This window comes from Maylandia zebra, linkage group LG16 (genome assembly GCF_041146795.1).
Source record: "Maylandia zebra isolate NMK-2024a linkage group LG16, Mzebra_GT3a, whole genome shotgun sequence".
Taxonomy (NCBI): Eukaryota; Metazoa; Chordata; class Actinopteri; order Cichliformes; family Cichlidae; genus Maylandia; species Maylandia zebra.
In genome coordinates, this window is record NC_135182.1 from 16,827,336 (window position 1) to 16,854,992 (window position 27,657).

The 27,657-nt window shown below is 41.0% G+C and overlaps 1 protein-coding gene across 2 annotated transcripts in view; it reads right to left on the reverse strand.

Annotated features, from left to right (window-relative positions):
• The window catches only part of col4a2 (collagen, type IV, alpha 2), a 62,385-nt gene that overhangs the window by 21,467 nt on the left and 13,261 nt on the right, over positions 1 to 27,657 (reverse strand). For both annotated transcript variants that reach the window (XM_012919142.5, XM_012919141.5), the window contains exon 4: positions 19,245 to 19,325. In XM_012919142.5, the coding sequence (XP_012774596.2) occupies positions 19,245 to 19,325 (81 nt within the window). The remainder of the gene's footprint in view (positions 1 to 19,244; positions 19,326 to 27,657) is intronic.

Genomic DNA, 27,657 nt, shown 5'->3' on the forward strand with positions numbered 1-27,657 from the left:
GCCTGGAAACAGTTCAAACATGATAAACATCAGCTGGAAATGTGGCACGTGCAGGACCTGAGAGCTTCTAAGAGCTGTGCACACTGTTATTTTAGGACAGCGATAGGGCAGCGAGGAGATTAAGTTAATGTAAATAAAGCCAGACTCTGTTGTCAAATGTCTCAGTAATGAAAAGAGAAAGGGCAGTTGAAATGGCTGTTCAGCCATATTCAGAGCGTTTGAGGCTGCAGACATCCCCCTAATCTGCAAGCTAAATATAACAATTTGATTATGATACCCAGAGTGACGAAAGGGAAAAGGCAAGCATCTCTCTGGGAGAGCCTCCCAGAGGCAGAAGCATCTGCAGCTGAGAGTCTGCTCCATTATTATTATTATTTATATTCCTATCTCCTGAAAGTGACCTCAGAATAACTGTTCACGTAGGCGTGTTAAGGCACCCTTAAAAAAAATGGAAAACACAGCACTTAATCTCATCACAGTGCATCATTACAGTTATTCACACACTCGAGGGAGCTGCTCGATGGACCCGCAGAGTCAACGATTATTGGTGGGAAGAAAACTGAATAATATGAGAGGAGTACTTTAAGAAGGGGTCATAAAACACGTGAGCATGGGGATACTATGGGAACTTGCTGTTTTTGTATGATCCTGGAGTTCTGGGTCAGTAAGTGGTGCTCTCAAAGGTTTGGAGGCCAAACAGTATCCCTGTGAGAACCAACAAACACAGTGACGTTGTTTGTCTGCTGACAGAAGTCCTTCGAGCATGCAGCTAGAACCAGCGAGCCGAAAGGAATTAATAAAAATGCAGGGAGCCTAAATAGTGTCGCACAAAAATTCAAACAAGCTCAAATCAGATGCAGAGAGTGTGAGAAAAAGCCTCGGCCGAACTCGTGTAATTGCAACCGTAAACATGCAGCATGTGCATCTAGTGTGTGTGTGTGTATGTGTGTGTGTGTGCGCGCTTTGCCTGTGGGCGGATTTTTTTAAGCAACCAGGTGTGTGCTTTGTCTGTGCACATTGATGACCCAGCAGGTGTTGCCTATAGAGCACAGCATCGACGACAGTCCTGTCAAAACCATTCACACGCAGCCTGAACCAGGGCCAGCGTGATAAACACTGCTCTGAATTTTACATTTACTTTTTTTTGTTTCCATTAACTCTGCACATACACACAGATAATAAGCATAGTCCTCATGAAATGAAGATTAACTAATTTTCTGAAGACAAATGGTTCTGGCAAACCAATAGCTGTCTCAAATATGTGTGTGTGTGTGCACGAGAGGTCCTTGTCTAGAAAACTTGTATAAACTTTGTGCTCTGCTTTGTATCTGTCAGCATGGGCTAACAAGAGAACCGATAAAGGATTTTTAGAGATCGAAGAAGAAGAGTGGTACAGTGAAAAGGATGCCACCATAATGCTTCTCACTTTACCTTTGAAAAACTGGATCAGGTATACATTTGCCTTTAGATGTGGTTGCGTGGTTGTCAGAGCTTGTCAGTTGTAGGGATGTTAAAAACTCGCGTAAAGCAAACAAACCACACCTGTTCCACATCACATACAGTAGCCAGTTCATTTGGACGGTAGAACTACGCCATTTCCTTTCTCCTTAATTCTCAAATGCACTAAAAAGTCTCCCTTCAGTCCTCCCCACTTGTTAAGGAGAGGTCCTCCACACTGTACCATTTCCTTCACACATCCATACTCCCCATTCTTATCTACTCTCACTACTTCCACCCTTCACTCCCTCACCTCCTCTCCAAAGCTCTCGAGTGTTCTCCCTTTGCATGTCTTCTTCCCCTGCTTTGTCAGTCTGCCTGCCCTTCCTGTCTCCACCGGGGGAAGAATGACCAAGAAATCAGCCGCTGATAGAGACCATGAATACATGCACAGGCAATGCCGGTCAGCTTAGTTGTCAACTCCTCTCCCTTTGAAGGCTGGTCATAACTTCAGCAGAATATGAAGCTCAGGAGACCTGTCTCTGAAATAATGGCCGTCTGCGCTGCTTTAGTTTTCTTTCTATCACAGACATACGTCATACATCTGGACTCTGATCTCGTGAGCTCCACAACGCAACATGGATCACAGCTGACAAGTATTTCTTTAACTTCTGATTAGAATACTCTACACCTAAAAAAATAAATAGATACTGCAATGAACTCCCCAGAAACTCTGTTGTAGTGTGAATTAAACATACACGAAAGACCAAAAGATTAAGTTCATTAGTCAATATCAGAAGAGTTATTTCTACTCAAGTATTACCAATAATAGCAGCAACTATGAGAGTTCACTCTAAATGTAGTTTTTTTCTACTGTGGCTCAGGTTCAGTTATTAAATGATCAAATGAGGTCACAACAACAGATAACAGTGAACTCTGGAGGTTGTTAGAAGAACTATTAACTAAAACCACTTTGACTGTCTACAAAATTTAAGTCTTTCAGTCGTATTATTAGGCTCCTTGTCTTTTATTATATCCTCTTGTTTTAAAAAAAAAAACCACACAAACAAACGGCAGATTAATTGTTAAACTAACTGCATTAATTTTATTCATTTTTATGAACTGAGCTGAATTCTTCACATTAAGCTCTGTGCCTTTCTTTGTGTTATCTGTGTTTTGCCCATTTTTGCTTGATGATACAGCATCGACTCTAAATACAGCTTACTACGCTGTATGTGGTGATTTTTGAAAATTCATGGAGCAGGCGTACTAGGAGGCTGAATACCCTCATTATTCTAATTAGAGGTAATACAGCAGATCTAAACCACCAGAGCAAGAGCCTTGGTTTAGATGTACGTGTAGTTTGTAGCAGTTAGTGTAAATTATCGTCGTCAAAAGAAAAGATTTCATAGGGTCAAATAAACAACAGAAACTGAAACATGGGAAAACAGGTGAAAAGGAGTTGAAAGGAAATACAGACGACAAAATACAAAGTAAAACAGTAACACAAAGAGTGATAACGAGAGCGCGCAAAGAAACTGTGGTTGTCAAAAATTCCAAAAGGAAAACTGTGATAAGCAATAAAAACCTGATGGCTTCAGTCACTTCCCACATCGTTTAAGGGGCATAAACTCATTTGCACGACTGGAAACAAACACACACACATGCACAAAGCAGGTCATTAAAACATGTCACATCAGAATCTATTTGGAGAACCTTTGTGCTCAATCAACAGCAGAGACTTTCTAGAGGTTACAAGCAAACCTCAAAAATATGCAATGCACCTGATCATGAGGCGCTGTTGACCTGCGGAGGTGCGGGTGTGGATCAGCTCGTCTTGGTGAAGTCTTACAGTCAGAAACAATTCAAAGCAGCTGTTCACATAATTTTTTACACAAAAACTCATTTTCCCATTCGCTTTGTGAACTACTTGAGCCCCTTTGGGTGGTTTTCAAGAAAATTTAACAATGCCCCTGTGCCTCGCTCTCAGTTTTATTGCATTGTTTTCATTGGAAATGCTTCTTCAGCTGAAGCTGATATTCATTAAAACCTGTTCACAATGAAATTGTGGAATAGAAAATTAAATATAAATTAAATGAACACCATCTGAATTGATGAAACTACAGGTGAAAGCTACACTCAACTGCTCTCTTATTATTTTATGCCAAGTGGCCTTCCTTATCCAGCCCCAAAAGTGATTTGTGTCTTTGTGTCCCAGGATCAAAAAAAGGATCGCCACTTAAAGAGCAACTACCTGATCTTTGGTAATTTAGCATATTTCTTGCTGCAGTTATTTAGTGTACTATGCACTTCATGATGTCATCTCTCCTCTGGCCATGCCCACCCACACTCATCAGCGCTGCAGACTTCAGCCAGAGATGTCAGTGACACCTGGAAAGTTTAAATATTCATCAGTCACGTTCTCCGGCTTCATTCCCACTGCCAAACATCTAGCCTGTATGACACTTCACATGTGTTTTTGGATTTCCCATTGCCATATTAGCATCCACATCTGCTCCACTGCTTTATCTGTGTAAGCTTCAGCGAGCAACTTTATGATGTATCACTCGTATCAAGAAATCTCTGAGAAAATCCCTCCTCTTCACATGCTGTATAAAATGCCGTAACCCCGTCTGCGTGCACGGGTGTGTTTACATTTCTCATTCCTAAACCACAGATCTATTAAAAGTTCCCCCGTCTGACACCATAAATTTCATCTGGGTCCAGACTGTCCCCTGGGGTGGACAGTTTTGGAACGACCCATTAAGAACAGGATGGGAACGCACGGCCCGATATGCAAACCTCTGACATCCGAGAGGAATAAAACAATCAAACAACTGGCCGGAAGCTTGCCCTGTTATTCCATCTGTTTGTCCGTCCGCAAAAACTGGGAACTACGAGGGAGATTCCCTAATTTTACATATGAAAAGAACATCTAATTAAAGATGAATTTTTAAGACAAAAATCATCAGCAAAGTCATGACCAATGACACGAACAGCAGTTACAGTTCGGCTCTTAAGTTTCTGGACAGTTCACGGTTTCTGTACATCACCACACTGGATTTTAGATCAAACAGCCAGGATGTGATTCAGACTGCAAAAGTAATGCAGTGATTTTATGCATGTTCCCTTTCTTCATAGCCTCACAATTTATTAAACAAATTCATAATGTTTTTAATATTTGAATGAAAATCATTCGCTGTCAACGACTGCCTCAAGTCTACAAACCAATGACATCACCAAATACTGCGTTTCCTCCCATGAGACCCTCTGTCCGGCCTCTTTTTGCATTAATTTTGTATCTAATAACTGAGAAGCACGCTCTATTTGGGTTAAGATCAGTTGATTGCAATCAATCAAAGGCTGTAACCTTTCTTTGCCTTGAGAAGCTCTTGGGCTGCTTTTGCACTTTACTTTGGCTCTCTATTCACTTGGACTGTGAACTGCAGTCTTATCAGTTTTGCAGTATTTGCCTGAACCCGAGCAGAGAGTATATCCCTGCTACTTCTATTATTAATATTAATAAACACCACTGACACGGTTCCACTGGCAGCCATAACACTGCACACGCCCATGCCATAACACTGCCTCCACGATGTTTGAAAGATGATGTGGTATGCTTCAGATCACAAGCTGTTTCTTTCCTTCTCCATAATTTTCTCTTAAAATCACTCTGGTACAACCCATGCGTCCTCTTTTCAGAGTTTTTCTGGCAAAATCTAATCGGGCCTTCTGGTTCATGAGTGTAAGCGCAGTGCGTAATTGGTGAACTTTCAACCCTCTGAAAATGGAGGACTGTGTGTGTGGCCCAGTTTCCTAAACAATGAATACAAAAGTTTTATAAAACCTCCATGAATAATGATTATAAACCCAGTGTGGTGGTGCACGGATGCAAAACTATGCCATTATCACCAAACCTATGGAGCTGTCATCCCTGATGGACAACATCTCCCACCCCATGCAGCAGACTGTGACAGCACTGAGCAGCTCCTTCAGTGGGAGACTGCGGCACCCACGGTGTGGGACGGAGAGATTTCGCAGGTCTTTCCTCCCCACTGCTGTCAGACTCCATAATAAAGACTTTAACTGATCAAGCACACACATCCATACATATGCAATAATACTAAGTGCAATAATCCTTTCTGTCATCGTTGTATTTTTACTCAGTTGTATATAGTATTTGTATTTGTATTCTATTTTTATCTTATTGTATATTTATTTTATTTTATTCTACTGTATATAGTATTTTATTTTATTCTATTATGTACAGTTGTGTACTGTATTTATTCTTATTGTATTCTAATTTTTGCCTCATAACTTTTGCACTGTCCACTTCCTGCTGTGACAAAACAAATTTCCCACGTGTGGGACTAATAAAGGTTATCTTATCTTATCTTATCTTATCTTATCTAACTCTACGGCATCTTAGAGGAAAACAATAAACATGACATTAACAATGAACAGAACGCCACTAAAAATTTCAAATGTACCAATTTTACTTAAAAGCTTCCTGTTTCATTCTTAGTTTCCTGTCATGCTGAAGGTACAAAATGCTGCAGATATTTAACAATAATCAACGGCTGCTGGGTTTAATGAAAACCCTTCTATCTGCAGCTTACATGTGCACATATATTAGCAATTTTCCAAATGAACTGTTCCCACACTTGCTTCCACGTCTGTTTTTCATCTACACTGGGTATCCATTGAGTTCTGCCTTTACACCATCACCAACACTGTTAATGTCTCATGTCTAACAGTTGGCTTGCCCTCCTGATGGTTGTATATAATGTATCTTCTCAGAAATAACACCGTAATCCAAACAGAAACTGTTGTGGACGATGCTATGCAGCACGATCTTTTCCTTCTGACGTCGACGATGGGAGCTGACAACCGTGTCCTGCTTCTGAAACATCTACGGGTCCTACAGAGTGGACTTTTATTACATTCACACAACACTCATTTATATAAACTCTCCCTGGCGAGAGCAGGTATCTACGCAAGCTGCCTCGAGCAGGAGTGCCAGAGTAATGAAAGTCTGCAGCGCTAGAGAAATAACAGTTGGTTCTGAGGAAAGGGGATGGATTAAGGCCCGGGTTTGACGGAAACAAACAAATTTGTATGTCAATCAAAGATATCTAAAGCCAAGTTTTTGCAGCTGTTCCTGAAAACATCAATGTGGCTCACTGTTACCACCAAGATTTGTAGTCTAATGTAGTCTAAACTTTAACAGAAACTGGCTATAGAAAAGTCAAATGGATACATATTTCATACTCATAGGAATATAGAATAGATAACTACTGGTGCTAATGCTCCATTATTAACTTTTCCTTTAAAGCATTCACGATATCACACAGCTCTCTGCAACAAATGACAGAGGATCTAAAACTGTCCAAACCCTCCTTATTTTCTCACCACCTTAAATGGCTAATCGCTCCATGAGAGGAAGTGAGTGTTAGATTGCTAGTTTTAGAAAGATCCACAATTCTCAGATGCGGCCCTCTTAACTCAAGTGTCCGACAAGTGTAAGAACAAGTGGTTTACTCCACCCCCATTCACTTTGTTTTTAGCACTCTGAAGGAAATGAGCAGCTGCTCAGCCCTTCTGAACTTATCAGCTATAATAAAGGAATGAAAGAAGAATGGAGGGAAGGAATTAAGGGTATAGTACAACAGCTAAGAAGAAAAGAAGGAAGGAAAAGTGGTGTGAAAAAGGGAGGTAGGAGGAGAAAGGTTAAAGAGTGATTTAAGAGCAGAAGAAGAATGGAAAGATGGTGAAGTTTAATGTTAGGGAGTAAATCATTTAGAGCATGTAAACACTGAAGTCTGCCCTCTTTCTCTGACTCCCACAACTGGACTCAGATACTTCAGTTGATTCAGTCCCTCTTCTGTTACCCTCCTCGCTTGTTTTTCTTGGACACGTTTTTCCTGGACTCATTTCCTCAGGAGTCGCATCCCTTATGCATGATACCCCGGAGGGAAGCGGGGCCCGGTCTGTGGACAGGGATGAGGGGCTCTGCTTGGAGGACAGAAAGGGACCAGGAACTGGATACCCTGAGGAGGAGTCAGGCAGAGTAAATAAACATCTGTAGATGATGTTTAGATATCTATTAACGTATGTTTGGATCTCCTGGCTGCAGTCAGGGAGGTCAGCTTTTTGTAGCCCCTGCTGGAAGAAAACATCCTGCATCTAAAAAGCCCTTATGGCCACTTTAGATGAGAGCGGTTTTAAAATGATGCATTAGGAGTTAAGAAAGGGTTCACGTGGTGCAGCGACATGTGAAAAAAACAAAACAAAACAAAAGTCTAATGAGGTCTTTTACATGAGAACGTTACAAGCTTTGCTGCAATGGAGACAAGCCTCCAGCCAAAATTCAGAGGACATCTAAACTCGAACCCTCATGTTCTCAGCTGGTCTCCGTGACTCATCCTCTAAAAATGTCTCTTACGCTAAGACAAAGAAATGAAACAGAGGGATGAATACAGATGACGTTCGGAACATCGGTCATTTGTTGTCATTTGTTTTGTTTCTCATGGCTCCTCTTTGTTCAGGACAGAAGACCAGTTTACATTTGAATTAATGTGTTTAGACTCTGAGATAATTTCTGCATGCACATGGGTCCCTCTTTTGCTCTGCACGTGCATGCAAATGTGCCAGAGATCTGACAGCATCCAGTCCATACAGGGTATTGCTAATGACCACTGGTTAAACTGTGTGAGTGTGAGAGAGAGCTTGCATGTGTGCTAAAGGGTGTATGGTGAAGATCAAGACTTGAGAGAAGAGGAGGGGGGGGGATCTCAGGCTGAGAACAGAACAGCCCAGACCTTGCGCTATCCCAGGGGTCTCAGGGGCCCGACACCTGCGCCATTGCCTCATATATAAGGAATGAAACGTCTCCAATCTGCGGTCCAAGCTTCGTGTGTGTGAGCCAGACACAGCTGCAGTCTGTGTGTTTGTGTGAAAATGCATGCGTGAAAGAGCAATATTGGGTCTGCAGTCTTAAACGAGGTGTTGCCCTCACCTCAGAGATCAACCACCTGTGTGTGTGCGTATCGTGTGTCTGCCTCACTCTGACCGCATGTCTGCCACTAATGAGGTCCATCCCGGGTGTGACACCCCTATAATCCCACTGTTACATTTATCACTATGATTATAATGCCATTACAGCTTCCACACAGTGGACTTCCCAAGGTGCACCATGTGTGTATAAAACTTTAGAAAGGAAAAGTCAATTTCCTCAGAAACGCTGCTGTCTGACAACGTCTAACCCCAGGGCACAAAGTTATGTACAGAATATTTAATTATATTTGCAGTCTGAGAGGCCACACGAGCGATAATAGAAGCAAGAAAGTTATTTTACCCCAAAGTTGACATGACTGATAAATAAAACTGATAATAAAACATATTACTGAGAAATCAGGTAGGGTACAAACAGCAGTCATAACTTCTAATTCTAACCAGCGCAGGAATGATTGGATGAACATATCTGTTGCTTGGACAAAATGGGCATTTTCATGATGCTCTAACAACATTATCTAGGGGGGATGCTAACATCTATCAAAACTCATAGTTATTAAGACATTTAATGGAAAACTGACAATGTCTGCTACACTACTCTGGTATACTCGAAATGTTTTCTGGTAGGTCTAAAGAGGAAACTCTATCGAATGGCCATATTATATACTCACCAATCACTTTGTTATGTACACTTGTTCAACTGCTTATTAACTCAAGTATCACATTAGCCAATCACATAGCAGTAACTCAATGCATTTAGGCTTGTAGACTCGGTTCAGACTACCTGCTAAAGTTCAAAGCGGCAGAAGGTTGATTTAAGTGACTCTGAATATGGCTTGGTTATCAGTGTCAGAGAGGCTCACACCAACAACGGCTGGTCAGAGTAATTCTGAAACTGCTGGTCTACTGGGAATTTCCCACACAACCATCTCTAGGGTTTACAGAGACTGGCCCAAAAACGACGAAATATCCAGTGAGCGGAAGTTCTCTGGGATTTAATGCCTTGTTGATGCCTGAGGTCAGTGGACAACTGCCAGATGTGTTTAAACTAATAGGAAAGAAACAGTAACTAAAATAACCACTTGTTACAGCCAAGTTATGCAGAAGAGCATTTCTGAGGTCACAACTTTGAAACAGGTGGGCAACAGCAGCAGAAGACCACACTGTGCCACTCCTGTCAGCTAAGATCGGGAAATTAAATTGAGGCTACAGCACAGGTTCACAGAAATACATGCATATATGGATAATAGAAGATTAGAAGATTTGAGAAACGATGGCTGACCTGATGAGACCCTGGTGCTGCTGCAACATTCGGATGGTAGGATCCGAATTTGGCGTAAACAAAATGAAACCAAGGAAACATCCTGTTTTGTATCAGTGGTTCAGGCTGCTGGAGGTGTAACGATGTGGGGGATATTTACATGGCACACTGTGGGCCCCTAAGTACCACCTGAGAATCATTTAAACATCACAGCATACCCAGGTATTATCATCACAGTGTACCTGTCTTCTGATCCTGCTTCCAGCAGAATAATGCACCATGTCACAAAATTCAAAACATCTGAAACTGGTTTTGATGCGTGGCAGTGAGTTCACTGTACTCAAATAGCCAACACAGTCACCAGGTCTCAGTCCAGTAGAGCACCTTTGGGATGCAGTGGAAAGAGAGATTCACATCGGGAGTGCATGTTATGATGGGCTCATCCAAGCCAGTGAGTTCAAAGTGAAAGATCCCAGGTTTGATCCCCAAAGACAAAATCCCTGAGGGTCAGAAAGGGTACTTGGGATAGAAAGCAAATATGCTAGCTTAGCAGTCTGGTTTGTGGACAGATGCTTTCACGCTGTGTGGTTCCAGTTTTACCTTTTTTTATGGGACCACGAAAACCAACTTTTTGAGCACATCAGCTCTTCGTCAGACTGGAGGACAGATGCTCGCAACTTCTTCTGTCTGAAACAATATGTTTGCAACTTTCACGATTTTTGTCTACAGTAAGAAACATAAACGTTTGCTCACATTTGGAAGTCTCCCGCCCCCGTTTGAGTGTTTTTTCATGATATTTGGAAACGTGTGAGTCCACTCCGAGCCAGTAAAATTGACTGTGTTTATTGGATTGTGCGTCCACCTGCTTTAGATCTCAGAGAACAGAAGGCGGGCAGGAGGAGGTTGGAACTGGCACAACTATTATCCCATTAGCTGAATAACACCACTCTTAACTTTTGTTTGGCTAACCAAATCTACAGTTAGACAAAGAAAATCCTAAAAATAATTGTTGTAACCTCTGTGTATTGTGTGTATGTTTTAGCTTAATGGATATAGCATTTTTCATAAATGTTATGAGTGCTGATGAATAGTTAAATACTAACAAAAAAAGACACAGAAATAGAAGGTTCCAGATCTGCTAAATTAGATTTATAGTCAAACTCCCAGCTGTGATCTTGGCCTTAGCTGACGTGGCGGTCAGCCAGTCAAATAACTATCAGGGATACCCATGTAATCCTCAGGGTCTCATTCTGCACCTGCAAAAAAATTTCCAATTGGCTGAGCCCAGAATCCAATTTGAACTGAAGAATGGAAGATTTTTTTTCTTTCTTCATTTTCCCACGTGGGAATCTAGCACCCGCTGCCATTTCAGCTGCATTTGGTGGATAGGGCAAAGATCCATGCATGTGTGTGTGGTTTACTCACTTAATAGTTTATTGCATAGGTTTACGGTAAATTATAGCAATTTGAGAGCCTGAGTATGAGTAAAGGATGGGAATGTACCTTGACCTTAGGTTATAGGGGGGGGGGGGGGGGGGGAGTACTCATATATTACACAACATTTACACAACCACTGAGCACATGTTGAAACACTGCGATGTGGGGCCAAATTTCTCACATCTCTGGACATGTATTTGTCTTAGAAAATGCTGTAGGAATAAATATGAAACTACTTGGAGGAGATCTAATAGTTTCCTCAGCAGCCCACCCCCAGTGTAGGTGTCACAACAAGGCCTGATGGAGAACACATGGCATCGTTGCTGTGACCCAGAAAAACTGGTCACATTTTTCCTACAGCCCTGAGACCTTTCATCGCCAACCATAACAATTCCTGACCCCGCGTTCCTATCATGAGATTGCAGTCCAGACAGATGTGATCGTGGTGCGAGTCTGAATGTCCTTTTCAGTGTAACTCAGCAGGGGATGGACGGCACCGGAAAGTGTCCACTGGAAAATAATTGTCCCAAAACTGGTATGAGGCTTATTTCAAGACACAAAGTGACTCTGATGTCCAAAATTTTAGAAAAAAGGGTGAAAGTATGCTGAAGTTCACAGTTCCAGCAGCAACATGAAACAGAATATCTCAAGGTAATTTGTCCTTAGGTATACTCAAACCATGTGTTGGCTGGTGATAACACAGTCAAGCTACAGATGGCAACTAAAAGAGCACTAGGAGGGAGTGTCTTCTTACCAAGGCCAACAACCTATAGTGAAAATTAATTTCATAAGACTGTGATTTCCTTCCATGATGAGGAAACATGACCTTTGAATGAGTTCAATTTGCCAGAGGTTTTATGCATCTGTCCAAATAATTCCTAATCCTTCTGTTGTTCCCTTCTCATGCCGTGTAGATGGACTTTCCAGTGATGACAGAAGAATTTACTTAAGTCTTTAAATTTATTGAAAAAGTGAACTTTTGAATTCAGACTGAGGCAGAAAAAAGCAGGATTTCTTAGCTTGTTTACTAAATACACTCAACAAAAATATAAACGCAACACCTTTGTTACTGCTCCCATTCCCCATGGGATGGACGTAGAGACCTAAAATTCATTCCAGATACACAATATAACCATCCCTCCCAAACAGTGGTCACAAATCAGTCCAAATGTGTGGTAGTGGGCACATCTGCCATATTGAGATAATCCATCCCACCTCACAGGTGTGCCACATCAGGATGCTGATCTGACATCATGAGTAGTGCACAGGTGTACCTCAGACTGCCCACAACAAAAGGCCACCCTGGAATGTGCAGTTTTGTCTCACAGCAAAATGCCACAGATGCCACAAGCAATGAGGGAGCGTGCAATTGGCATGCTGACAGCAGGAATGTCAACCAGATCTGTCGCCCGTGCATTGAATGTTCATTTCTCAACCATAAGCCGTCTCCACAGGCGTTTCAGAGAATATGGCAGCACATCCAACCGGCCTCACAACCGCAGACCTCGTGTAACCACACCAGCCCAGGACCTCCACATCCAGCAGGTTCACCTCCAAGATCGTCTGAGACCAGCCACCCAGACAGCTGCTGGAACAATTGGTTTGCACAACCAAACAATTTCTGCACAAACTGTCAGAAACCGTCTCAGGGACGCTCAACTGCATGCCCGTCGTCCTCATCGGGGTCTTGACCTGACTCCAGCTCGTCGCCGTAACAGACTTGTGTGGGCAAATGCTCACATTCGATGGCGTCTGGCACGTTGGAGAGGTGTGCGCTTCACGGATGAATCATGGTTCACATTGTTCAGGGCAGATGGCAGCTGAGAATGTCCCAGTTCTTGCATGGCCAGCATACTCACCGGACATGTCACCCATTGAGCATGTTCGGGATGTGCTTGACCGGTGTATACGACAGCGTGTACCAGTTCCCACGAATATCCAACAACCTCGCACAGCCATTGAAGTGGAGTGGACCAACATTCCACAGGCCACAATTGACAATCTGATAGACTCCATGCGACGATGTGTTGCACTGCATGAGGCAAATGGTGGTCACACCAGATACTGACCGGTTCTGGGTCCCCAGACCCCCAATAGCGCAAAAAACTGCACATTCCAGGGTGGCCTTTTGTTGTGGGCAGTCTGAGGTACACCTGTGCACTACTCATGATGTCAGATCAGCATCCTGATGTGGCACACCTGTGAGGTGGGATGGATTATCTCAATATAGCAGATGTGCCCACTACCACACATTTGGACTGATTTGTGACCACTGTTTGGGAGGGATGGTTATATTGTGTATCTGGAATGAATTTTAGGTCTCTACGTCCATCCCATGGGGAATGGGAGCAGTAACAAAGGTGTTGCGTTTATATTTTTGTTGAGTGTAACTGCCAATAGCAGATTTTTCTGTCCTGTAACAGAAGTTACTACGGTGGCATATATTGTTTCCTGCAACTGGTCCGTCAGGGTTATTGCTTTCCCAGAAACACTTCCCTTGTGCTTTTGGAAATCTGTTTTTTTCCTATTTCTGTTTTGTTTTTTCCTATTTCCGTTGCTTTTGCAGCGTTTTTCTTATTGCTGGTGTTTTCTTAAGCTGCAGTCTGTTTGGCCTCTCAGGGCCACCGTAAGTTACTATGTACATGTGCTCAAGAATAAAAGCTGGTAAAGCTTCAGGACAAAGTCAAAAATGAACACGCTTGCTAGAACACAAGGAAATATTTCTTCTTGGAATTTAGTACATAGTTAGATTTACTACTGAAAGGTAAACTGTTCTGTTAAGATTGGACTCTTTCTCATCTTATCTGTGTTTATTAGTATACTATATATAGCTGGTCACTAAAATAAAGGGGTTAGATGTCCTTTATTTTATGTTTTTCTCCAAACGGTACATTTTCACTCCACCATCATGGAAACAAAGACATGTTTTTTAGGTTTACGGGTGATTCTGAATTGGCTGTAGGTGTGAACGTGAGCCTGAATGATTCTCTGTCTCTCTGTGTTAGTCCTGTGATTAACTGATGACCTGTTGAGGACGTACTCACACAGAAATGACTGAAATTAAAGTTATTTTGGTCCCTGCCCCCCCCTTTTTTTTAAAGATAGTGGTTTCAAAATAAGTAGCAAAAACCTCCCTTTTCCCACATTTGCTGCCAACTGGCGAGACTCAAGGAGGACTCTGTCACTAAGGAATCAATCAATATCTTCCTCACTGCAATACTTTTTAATTTATACAGGTATATGAGTAAGTATGCGTCAGTGTTGATGTTTCGCCCTGCCTTTATGTATGTGCACAGTATGTGTACACGAGGCCCTCCTTTGTACACAATAGACATCCCATTCCTAAAAGCAGTTATCTTCCCAAAACGTGAGAGTGAGACACGTTTTAAGGCTCCTAAAACTGGACCCCGTCTGGTTAGAGGACAGCGGATCAGTAAAAAAACAAAAAAAACCAAGAAGGAGACATTTTTGTTTTTGCAGACCCAGAGAGAGACTTGGTTAGAAAAATATGATTTGATCTTGTGATGTTCATTACGTGAATTATAGACCGCATGTTTTGTCCTGTTCGTTGTCCATCAGAGTTCTCTTTCTGCGGTGAAAGTTCGGATAGCTAATTCTGAATGAAACCATCATTTAAAAACTGCACTTTGTTTTTACTTGCCTTACCCTTGTCTAATGTTAAAATTTCTTTAATGACCTGAAACATTTAAGTGTGACAACGATGAAAAAACTGGAGTCTGGATTATTTTGTAACCATGTGTCAGCTACATACAACAGGTGGTTGTTGTCTGTTTGTCAGGCTCTTTCACACAGGGCACTCGCAACCTGTGATCCCTGCTGAATTCCTCTTTCCAAGAATCTTAGGAAAATAAAATCCTCCCATCCAAGAGTTTTAGTGATAGCAACAGGTTTTTGCTTCCCTCCCCTCCCATCTACTGCACCATTACTCCACAGTTAGTAGCTCTTTCTTTGACAAGGTCAGGGCCAGTGGAGAGGGACTGCGGGCATGGATGAGGCTCCTGATTGCAGGTTTGAGGAAAAACTGCCATTACAAATCATGTAAGAAGCTACAGCATGTTACTAATATATACTGGAAAGATGCCTCTGCCAGTAAATATGCTCACTAACTCACCTCCCATATCCTCCTATCATTTAGGCAGTCATGTTTGATCTGTGTTACTGACCACTGCTGAAAAATTCAGCTCTGAGAGCTCAAATAGAGTTCATAATTATGTAAGTTCAAGAGTTTATTCTGAAGACAAGGTGCAAGAAACACATCCTTGCTTTTACCATGAAAGTGTGTGCAAATGTCATGATATTGAGGAGTCACAAAATGATGATGACGCCTGCAGCATTCCTGTCAGTGGCCATCCCTAAGCAGACAGGAAAGTATAAAACAGGCTCGGGTACTAGATTAAGAATGTAGGTATGCACTTGTTTTCATGGAACGAGGAAATCTTAACCATTTATAGATGAAACCAAACAGAGACCAACTTGTTCCCACCGACACAGAGGGCGTCTATATTAAAAAAAGATCAGTGGACTGTCATTGTGCTCAGTTTCCTCAGAATATGTCATTTCCTTTCCTTCTTCAACGCATAACAGTGTTTCTTATGGTGGAAAGGACACCATGTCTCCCAGCATACTGCCTCTAATGGTTTCCAAATCGTGGCTTGTCTTTTTTTTCTTTTCGATGCACGTGTTTCTCCATGTTCATCCCTCCCAGCACTAAACATATAAGTGATCTGTTAAAAGTGAGCATGTGTGTTCAGTTTCTAATGTCATCCTGGTTCTCGAGGCATTCAAAACCATAAAATGGATTCTTTATAACCCCAACTAGCTTGCACAACTGCTTACACCTTTATTTGATCACACTGTGATTACACTTGTGCTCATGTTCCTCGGTTATAAAGCCAAGTCTTGGGAATTACTTCAAACGCTTTGCGGTCCTAACTTATTTCCTCATTACTAAAATTTAGGGTACTTATTTGCCAATTTTATTACCATTCTCATGACTGGAAATGAAAAAAAAAATCCACTAATGACGCAAAAGAACAATGAGGACTTTTGGAAGCACGCCGTCTCCGCTCTCAGAAAAGCCCTGAAATTAGCATATTTAGTCTAACCCAGAATCTCTTTCATTCTTTGAGTCTCTCTCACGCTCTCTCTGTCTCTCATGTCTGTCTGAACTTTAACTTTATTGTTTCCCTTTTGCATTGCTTTCATCTTCTGTTTTTATCTTAAAAGATAGCATCTAAAACCTCCATTCTATCTGAAGCCGCCAGATGGCGATAGTTATGGTTGGAAGAAGACTTTTGCTCCAAGGGTAAACGGTTTTCTGATGCGACTTAACACTTTCCTGCTGAGTTCATGGGCTCAGTTATTCATTTTGGGTCATACTGAATTAAATATTAAGTCGGTTTTTATAAATTTAGTCAACAAGTTTTAAAATATGAGGATTATGTGAGGTATAAAACACACACACAGCATGCAGTTTCACAAACACGTCCTGGTTTGGCAAATACGATGGCGTACAAACGTTACCGAAGTGAGGCTTTGGCATTTGTTTAGTCCTGTGATGAAATCTGAGATTCAATTTTTATTTTCTTAAAACTAGAACACAAACAACACTGATGTCACAGGAGAAGTTGGACAAAAAATGATTCTGCTCCACTAACGCATCATGTTGACGCAAATGGCCGCCATTTCTCTGTTAACAACCATTGTCCAATCGCGACAGCTGTGTGAAATCGCAGCCAAAGCAGACAGCTGCACAGGATGACTCGGACCCATTCAGTGAAGCGCTCTTCTCCATGACTTGCCTCAGGGGGACGTTTTCGGAAGAAATGTTTTTGGAACGAGATGCAGGAGGGAGAAACAGATCTGAGGGGGCCTACCTACGTTAGTTTCTAGTGTGTTCATAGACAAGTGCAACAACTGGGGTGAAGCAAAAACCTCTGCAACATTTTGGATGTGTTACAATATGTACAAAACTCTTCGAATTTAGGAAATTTAAGCTTTAAATATGCACAAAACAAAAACAAGGACAACGTAAAATGCCTGTGTTCTTGGAAGTGGAGTCTAGTTTCCTCTGGCTTAGAGACCGCTTGTCTTTGGCGAATGTTTGTGTAGTTCATCTCTCGCAGACCAGGATGTCTGATCTGTGATATTTTTTCTTGTTTTTACAGTCGAAGCACAAACTATGCCAAGGAAGGAAAACAACTCACTGTCTTAGCACTTACAGCAGCACTGGACAATGACAGTTTTTTCCTTCGCTCCTGGTTGGCACAGTAAATCAGTGAAAGACAGGAGGAAGCCAAAGTGGTCTGCTGATCGTCAGACTTATGAATCCTTCAGACGCGGAATGTGGAAGTTCCCGCTCTGGCTTCTTACAGGCTTTCCTGCATCCACAGCAAAGGTCAGACCGACTGTAAAGCTGGTCTGGTAAATTCTTAGTGGATGCCAAAGTCAAGTTGCATGAAATTCCTGTTGTCAGGTCCTGTTGTCATCTCCCTCAGGAGGTGTTCTTTCTCGCAAGGGGGAGGTTTTACAAGTCTGGATTTTCAGTAAATGGTCTTCACCACATTAGAGAGCTAAGCTGGGACGTTTATGGATCCTACGAGCAGTCTTCGGAAGAACAGAGAAACAAAAGGAAGCTGGCCAGTTAATCATCTGGAAAGTTCGTCTTTGAAATGCACAAAAATCCGAAATGTCTTTTGAGTATTTAAAAATGCGTTCATGGGCAGGATGGTGTTCAGGGAGAACTTTAACAGGGGGGTAAATGAACATTTATGAACTTGAACACACTTGTGTCGCTATGATGGATGTGGGTGAACAGAGCCCAGGACAGAGATTTGAGTGCACATCTGTGGTTAGGTGAAGGAGACAAAAACACTTAACTGAGATGGGGAAATACTGTGGTTTTGTTAGTAAAATGATCTCAGGTCACAGTTCTCAACCAACAGATCCTTGTTTGAGGATCTCCGGATGAGCTCAGTATATAACTAAGATTTTAGAGGAATATATGTTGATTCCTCTCTAAGCTTGTGGAAGCTCAGATAACCCATGAAGCATATCTTTACATCCCACTTAATCCAACTGCTTTATTATTAAAAAAAACTTTTTTGCAGAACAAATGAAATCACGTCTCTTTCAACACCCAAATATGTGTTTTCGTTTGCTGTGGAAAGTAGACGCTGGTTTTTTCAAAGCACTGATATTTTAAGAAGGTAAAGCCCCTGGTGTAATAATCAGAAAGCCATCTGATGATTTGTGCAGCATGTGTCAGAAGCAAAAACAGCATTTAGTCATGCAGAAACCCCTGACACGCTCTGAGCGTGTTATCTCAATGTGTTTAGTCTATGTCTGTCTCTCTGATTTAAAACCCTCTCTCATTTTTCTCTTTTGCTCTCCCTCACTTCAGACACTTCTTCTTCCTCTCTGACCTTTTCTTTCACAGAGGTTAATGATGTGAAATTCAACTCTTAGACTAGAAGAAAGGGTGATAAATATGTCAAACTAATGACTTACAGCAGTGCGATCCTCCATACGGTGAAATAGTCTTAATAGACTGATTATCTGATATGTTAACTTTGCATTGTTGTGACACTTTGATTCCCCACAACATGACTAGAAGGCTATGATCGGGCATGACACTGATGTTGAGTTGAGCTGGAAACAGTGACCACCTCACATGACACAAGGGTTATTACCCCATCGTGGCTGCTGTGCATCCACAGCACCCAAATATCAGGCTAACCTGATATTTATTCAAAGTTGAATTGATGCTTGTGGTCCAATTAAAGGGAACTTGCTGGGGGTTCATTTACAGCCCTGATTTTCACAGGATTCATAGGTTAGAGAAAATCATATTTATTTTATACTGGCCCCTATGCAGCCTGTCAGTTCATCGTTTCCTGAGACTTAAATACACCATCATGTGTGATCATGGCCTTAAATGGTATTCCAGATTGAAAAGCAGCTGGTAGAGCTGGTTAACACTGAAAATAAAAAGGGAAAAGACAGAGACAGAGAGGGAGGGAGAGAGCGGTCTTTGCAGAGCTACTTGAAACAGTAGTTAATGTAGGAAACTTACCCTGGCACCCTTCTCTGGGAAACATTTACAGCCTCCGCTGCAGTCTCTTCCACCACAGGGGACATTGTGCTTCTTCCCACCCTGCAAAAAAACAAAACACACAAAAAAAAGCCCACATTACATATTGTGCACTTCAGGAGTGACTATCTGTGTTTGTGTACGCTGCTGATCACGCCAGCACCTCTGTTATATCAGCACGGATGACTGTGTATACTACTGTCTGCACAGTTGTGTATCTAAGTGTTTTCTGCAGAAAGGGTATTTTGGAAATGGCTCGAATGAGTCACAGAGGACATTCATTCATAATGGATGGTCGTCTGTTTATGAGAAAAAAAAAAGAAGGAGAAGAAGCTGGGTTCAGCCACAGACGGGAACAATCTGCCCTTAGATGTCTGCATACCAACCAAACCACCCACCATCACAGGCTCATCTGTCCTAGACATGACACAAGCACAACACAGACCAGAAGAAAGAAAGTGAAAGTAGCCACTCCCCAGCTTTGCCAACCCACAGGTCAGAGGTGGCAAGACCCTAAGCTAACTGAGAAAGCTTGAGGCATTAATCAAGTCAGAGCTGAGGCTGATACAACTTCACATTTATCTTGTGCTTTGAATAAAATCCCCATTCACGGTCTAATTCGAGCACATATTGCCTCTGAAGCAGAAACATTTGAACTCCCGACAAAACCATGAACACAACATAACATGTACAGAACCACACCTCAAGCCTCGATACCTCAAAACGTGGACTTTAAAAAAATCTGCTCAATTTGAGATCACTAATTCAGCTGCTCTTTTTATATATTTTCAAGTTCATTTGTGATGCCTTAAAGCACCCAGCACTGCTTCCATTGAACTGTATGATATGAATAGAGCAGTTTAAAATGTTCCATTAAACTTCTACCCAGCAAGGCCGAGAGTAAAACAAATCAAACCAACACAGAAGGCTTGGTTGCTGTATTAACTCCAAGGTAGCAATGTTTAGGGAACTAGGGTAAAAGGCCATTCAGTGGCATTTTAGTAGCACATACAGATGTTACAGAAACTGCCATGTAGCTGATGTATTTCATGACGTCTCACACTCCCTACCTACGTCCTCCACCCACACACCCATACCATAGCCTGCTTAGGCCTCAAATGCCTCAATATCCCCCCTCTCTGTCGTAAAAAAAAAATCTAAATGAGCACTTTATGCCCACAATGGCAACAAAGTGGCAGATAAAGAATCAGAATGATTCTCCTCCTTAGTTTGACAGCCGATCCCAGCAGCCCTATTTACAAAGGCCACATTGAGACCTTGTTCATGCACAAAGACCTTCTTTTACCATAGAGGCATCGTCCTTTATTGGTCCCCTATCTCCAACAAAAAGACCCTCTTCCTCTCCCTTATGGAATGCACAAGGCTGCATTTCTTTGTTAACAATCAGTGGATCTGAGGAGTTCCTTTCAAACCACTGTTTGATGCCTCAATGGATTTAATTTAGCCTGCATGTGGTGTCAGACTCCAGCAAACTGCATGCTTTCCTTATGCCCCACATTTCATCTGATTATTTGAAACGCAGTATATCCACATCAATCAATCCCATGCAGAGGGATTACCTGTATGACAGGAATTTTTTTTTTTAATTTTAGGAAAAGAGACATGAAAAAGGAAGGTGATTTCAATCAGAATAAGGATGTAACAGAGTCATGGAATGACCTTTCTCCACATTAGGGTGGAAGTACAAAAGCACAGACAATAGATTGCGTCATCTCCAGATAGACTCACAAAGGAATGGGTCCCATATAGGCAATTACACATTGTGGAGCAATGCACTATCAATTCAACCTTAGGTTACAGGCTCAAAATAGCTGATGGCCGTTTCAGCAGAGGACAATAGGATTGCGCTACAGTATCCTGTTTTCTCCACCCACAGTCACAATAACCCGCAGTTTGTCAAATCACCTTTTCCATAGCTTTTGCACGCCTTGGAAACTGAGTTCATGATAATGTGCAGGTGCATTTGTTTGTATCCGTTCAATCCCACTCGAAATAGTGGAACAATAACTCATCATATCAAAAAATACTGAGACATGCTTGTCTCAAATTATATTAAGAAAAAAACAAATGCAACATACTTTCACTAAACCAGTAAGTTGATAGCAACGCTATCCCAAAGTGTGTTTGGGCTCACTGTGTTTGGACACAGCCAAGCTGTCTCTAGACTTGCCTCTAAAAGTCATGTGCTTCCAAAATAACTGTGGTGTAGTTCATTTGTTTTTCGAAAAGCATAAAAGAAGAAGTGCAAAGAATTAATTTGTTGTAGATTTAAGTAATATTTAAAATCTACTACTCCTACTGCTGATGGACATGGGATCTCTTTTAAGAAGCAATCGACAGAATATAGTAGCACAAATAGTAACATATGAAGACAAAAACCAACAATTCCCTATTTACCATATGAAATGTTGCACTAGATCACACCATATCAGAAAAGTAACTGCATAAATCCACCATGCAGCATGGCCTACGCATGGAGAGAAATGATCTGCCGTTCCATCACCTTGAATTAATGAGCAATCAAATCTGATAAGCACATTAATACATATTAGTGTCGCACGAGTTCTTTGATGTTACCAAATAATGTCATCCCAGTGTCGTAAATGGTAAAAAAAAGAAAAAAGGTAAATGGCCTGTATTTGTATAGCGCTTTACTAGTCCCTATGGACCCAAAACACTACATTCAGTCATTCACCCATTCACACACACATTCACACACTGGGGATGGCAAGCTAAATTGTAGCCACAGCTGCCCTGGGGCGCACTGAGACAGTAAGAAAGACAAATTCAATTCTGATATATTTTACAGCAACAATTTACTTCAAGCAACAGTCACCTCAATGGGGTTTATGTTGTTTGGCATAGACCCAACAGTATTAGAAAGAAACCCCCCAAATTACACGACCCCGTATGATCAAGCAGTTGGTGACAGTGGGAAGGAAAAACTCCCTTTTAACAGGAAGAAACCTTTGGCAAAACCAGGCTCAGGGAGCAGCAGCCAGCCACTGTGACTGGTTGGGGGTGAGGGGAGGAAGAAGCAAGGAAAGGTAAGAATTTTTCAAAGCAAATCAGATATCAGATATTGGATCTACACATGATGTGTTGCTGAATTGTGTTTTGCAAAACACAATTCGAGTTACAGTAATGAACTATGTTGGACTGGTGCAGAGCAGCTGGTGGTGTTCATGGCCATTTTAGGTGGCATCAAGGGTAGCAGACCTCGAGGTAAATTTAAGATGATAAAGTTGGTTAGATTCACAAACTTCCTTGTCGATCTTTTTACAATTGCTTTATTGTGCCTAGGGTTTGTTGCGGAAATTTTGCTTATCTTGTTTAATTCAGCTCCACAAAGACCAGTGAGCATCAGAGCGCAGATCAGCTCATCAGAGTCTGCACACAAAGAAAAACTGACTGGTTTTTGTTATAAGTAACTCCTTTACTGTAATCATAAGTCTCACACCCAGGCATGATAAGCAAGAATGAAACAGAAACAGCTCTGCACATTCAAAGAGCAAATGTCTCTCATTAAAGAACACATCAATTTTATTCCTTTTTTCAATTCACAAAATGCTTTCAGAGTACAGATGAAAACCTCTTCCCATGCGTTTGTTATGAGTGCTGTCACACAACAGCACATATGACATGAAACAATTCCCGTGAGCCACAGCTGTTCCTTGAGACCCGGTTTACTTTGATTGGTGATCCGCGGCTTCTCGTTTACAGTATGACTGCAGTCATGATCATCTTTTATGTTCTGTGAACTGCTTTCAGTGGTCTGCTCAGCTTCACAATTACAATCACGTGTGTAAATGTAAACAGTGGTTCCGCAAAAAAGGACGCCCTCTTAAGATATAAATGAAGTTCTGCATTTGTTTATAACACTCAGACCACACACGATTGAAAAAACAAAAGGTTCTGTCTGACCGAGTAGTAACAGACAGTTTTCCACTCCTGGTCCTTTGTCTCTATGTGCCAAACAGAGCCCGACATCTTAACGTGACATACAATTAAGAGATCTTTCATCAGAAGTAAATGATCAATTTGTGCTTAAAGAAACACATTTAGTAAAAGCCACTTGCCTGGTGTCCTGAATTACCAACACTCAGTACCTTAAACCAAATTTATAAGAATAAATAAATCCATATAACTTGAATCAGTCTGGAGCCATTGATGGCTTATTTTCATATGTAGATCAAGTTTCAGTGAACAGAGCTTTAGGGGTGAACATGCAAAGCTGCTGTGTTCATAAAAATATTTTTTTCTCTGACGAAATTTGTAGTTCTTGTTGCCTCCCTCTTCTTTATGGAGACTGCAGAATTGCATCACTCTAATTGTGCACCAACTCCTTCAAAATATGTGAAATTAGTGAAACTGAACCAGCTGGGTCAACATCACCCTATCATGCTCATGTTTTTCTCCCATACTTTGGCTTGGATTATTACATACACAGTATTTTCAGAGGTATTTTCATTATTTTAGCCTATTTTCAGAGGCTCAAAATCAACTGGATAGTTGACCGATGAGCAGTTTCATGGCCAGGTGAAGAGCTGAATCTGATTGTTTCCTGTTCCCTCATTATTTCTTAACAAATGAAGCAGGTGAAGGACCTGGAGATGATTCCAAGAGCTGGACTTTCATTATATCAGGTTTTTTCTGGAATTTTGAAAAGGTCCAAAAATATATAAGATCCAAAAACAGCCAATATAATACTTTTGTCAAACATCTAGGAAATAAAGCTGAAAGTTTGCACTTCGGTCTCATTTTTAGTGATTTAAAATCCACTGTTGTGGTGTGTAGAGGTCAAATTTAAAAAATAAGTCATTCTCCAAACCTAAACAACCTAAACTATAGGTAATGTCTATGCGGCTTTTACACATAGTCACTGCACTTAATATGTTGTTGCATTTCTACAGCACCACACTGTGGTCTGCCAGCAATTCAAATGTCGTTTACATGCATGTCTGTCCTGAAAAATACAAAGTACTCTGCTTAGTAAAAACTCTGAAGACCGAAGATTAGTGTCATCCATTCACTAGTGTTGAATAATTACCATGAGTGGTTTTTGGAGAACATTACTACAACAAACTTGATCTTTGTAGAAAAGTTCACTTCATTTTACCCCAGACATTACTGTGAAAGTTGGATATGATTAGCATATGAATTCTTGGGTTGAGCAGAAGATTAGGAAGAAAAATGATGAAATCTCTTCTATGTCCTTATAAAATTTGATGTTGATGCCATTCTGAAGTAGAAAACAAGATTTTTGATAACTGGTTTAGTTGTTTAATTAATATTGAACTGTAGTACAGAGAAGGTGAGATAGTGTAATGTGCCGACCCTCTTGCCAAACTTAAAAATTGCTATGGTCAAAAAGTCAAATTGCATCATTTAGTTAGACAACTTTTAATAACTGCAATTAATTGCATTAACTGAATCTAACAGATTTCTATTTGTGAGCATTTCCTCTCATCTTGTTCACTTGTGTCGACTACAAAACAATCAAATCCTGTGTAATCAGTCAACACACTTTTTTCTAAACCACTTATCATCCTGTACTTTATAAAGAAAGCAATCAAAAGTCATCACAAATTCCCAAGAACAAACCAGATGCTTTAAAAGTCATGCTTTCCTGAAAACCATCTGTCCAAATATCGTAATTCAATGAACTGTAACAGTAAGTAATAAAATCAGTTATCGAAAACGTCGCTGATTAATTGGTGAATCTTTTAGCTTCCAGCAAGTCACGCTGCACCACAATCTCACAGCTGAATCAGATGTGTTGTTGGTTGGTTTGTGGGCACCTTGACTCACCACAGTCTCGGTTTTTCCCCTGTTCCGTATATGTTAGTTTTACCACAGACAAAACCGCTTCTTAGCACTTCCTGTGAACGCCAGACGCAGCCAAAATCAACAAAGAAACTCAGGCGGGAGGACAGGATGATGACAAGACAAAAAAAGATGAAGGAAAATACAGACAAAACAAACTGAAGGCGAACTATAAATAAATATGCAGAGAAATAATGTCGGACTTAGGCTGAAATTAGAGACGCATTCTTATCATTTTGGCCTCCAACCTGCAGCACTAAAGAAACCACAAAGATCAGGGGTTGATTTGTGGTATTTTAAAGCAATCAGCAGTCCACGTGACTGATGCAATGAAACGCAATGGACTACTAAGCTCTATAACCTTGAGACAATTTAATGTGCCCCCAAAACAGAAGGAAACAGAGAAATTCAAGTCGAGATAATCTTTTAAACATAAGTTAGTGCAGATAAGTGCATGAGGCAAGCATCAGCGGATTCCAAGAAATGCAGCATGAAGGCAGACGTGAGTGTGCACAGCTGGACATTCCACTTCTCCCTTGCCTATTTTCCAGTGAAACATGCAAACAGAGTATTAATAGGAAAAAAAACATGAATAAAAATACGGTGAGAGATGTTGCCTGACTAGAGCAAAAGTGATAAAGCAGAAATTCTTCTAAAACATACTTTTTACACTAAAGGGTTTTTAGCACTCTTGCTTATTAGATCGCAACTATTTCATTAAAATATCTAAACATCAACCAGTCACCACTGATGGCACAGGAAGATTTTGGGTAATAAAACAGCAAACTCCCTTTGAGCTGGTTTCTCTGTATCAGAGGTATCAGATGATCAGAGGTCACAGCCTGCTGCAGGATGAGCCTTTGATCTTTGGCCTTGGGCTGGTGTTAACACACTATGAGGAAAACTGAGGACAGAGGTATAAAATATGGCTGCTGTGATCACAATAATGAAGAGTCAACAGAAACTAAATCCTCCCAAAAGGGCCATAAGTGGTTTTTTTGTGGGATGTTTAACACAGGCTTTGCTTATTCTTAATATTAAGGATTTGACCTTTCCACTTTGACCTTAGCCAAGGAGCCAGATGCCCGATCCCACTACTGAACTTTGTAGATGCTACACTCCTGTAATTACTGTCTGCTTTGTTAGATATTCAAACAGATGCCTTAACTGCCACAGATATGACTGATATCTCAGCGTCTGGGAAAATACACTGATGCTCACGATAGTTTTTCAGTATAAAAAGAAAAACAGATCAAATAACATCCTGAGCATTGTGAAATTTCCTTAGCAGATAAGATGAAGATCACACATTAAAGCATGTTCCAGCTGCTTATGTTCATTCTTTAAGAGTTTGTATGCAGATCTTTCAGTTTGCTCAAAATAAGCAGTGCATCATGGTGCTAAGTGCTTATTTTAAGTGCTTATTTTCCCTCATGCACCTAAATTTACAGAATTCACTTCTACCACTGGACATGAGAATAAAGAGGACTATCATCACCAGCAACAGTGCAAAGTGGGGAAGGTGGAGTCAATCTGCAAGATGAGCAATTAACTGGTGGCTTATTCTTTTATTTATTAATTACAAGTACTTGTCTATTTCGCAGAAAACGTAGTTCAATCTCTACTTTGAGTGCTTTAAACACATTCAAAGGTCTGGCTTTATTAAGGTATCATCTCAAACAAGTAATTCAGAATAACTGTTCACTGTTAAGATAAAAAAAAAGAATTAATAAAATATAGTATATTTTGTAATCTAGTGTTTGACGTTGGTGTAGACAAGACTGGTTCAGACCATCCTAAACATTAAACAACAGCTATAGCCAGCCATCTCTGACCAGTGCCTTCATGGCATATTACAAACATGTTGTATATATTTGAATTCCAATAAAGTGCGTGGCTACAAGAATGCTGTAATATCATTATTACACGTAGAGATTAGATATAATATGTGTGACCTAGGAAAGAGCACATCTATAGAAATGCATCTGTTTTCACTACTTTCATGCTTCTGCGCTCCCTCCTGTGTGTCTGTGTGTATACATTTGTACAGTGTCTAATCGCTCACTGTTACGATTCCTCAAGGTTGCAGCTGCCATTCATCACACTAATGATGGTGACGTTAAAGAGAAAGCTCAAGCCCGTGAACTTGAAACACCTGGCCATAAGTTCACATGAATCTGTGATGGAAAGATGCTGCGTGAAATGCCTTGATGCATATTTGTACTATATCAGTGCTTGCTGTGATACTCCCTTTGCCAGCAGAGAACCATCTCAGTGACGGATTCTCTGGAAGCACACAAACTGGAGTCGACCTTTAAATGAAGAGCAGAGCCCGACTGATATACATATGATACCATATATCGGCTGAAGAAATTTTTTTTTCATTTCAGACACATGAAACACAACAGATTTTCCTAACGTTTGTGATGAGTATTTATTCATGATTCCTTCCTAAGATAACTTTTTAAATTTAGTTTATCGGCTGTTATAAATGTCAATACCAGCATATCGACAAATCATATCAGTTGATATCAGAGCTCAAATCAAG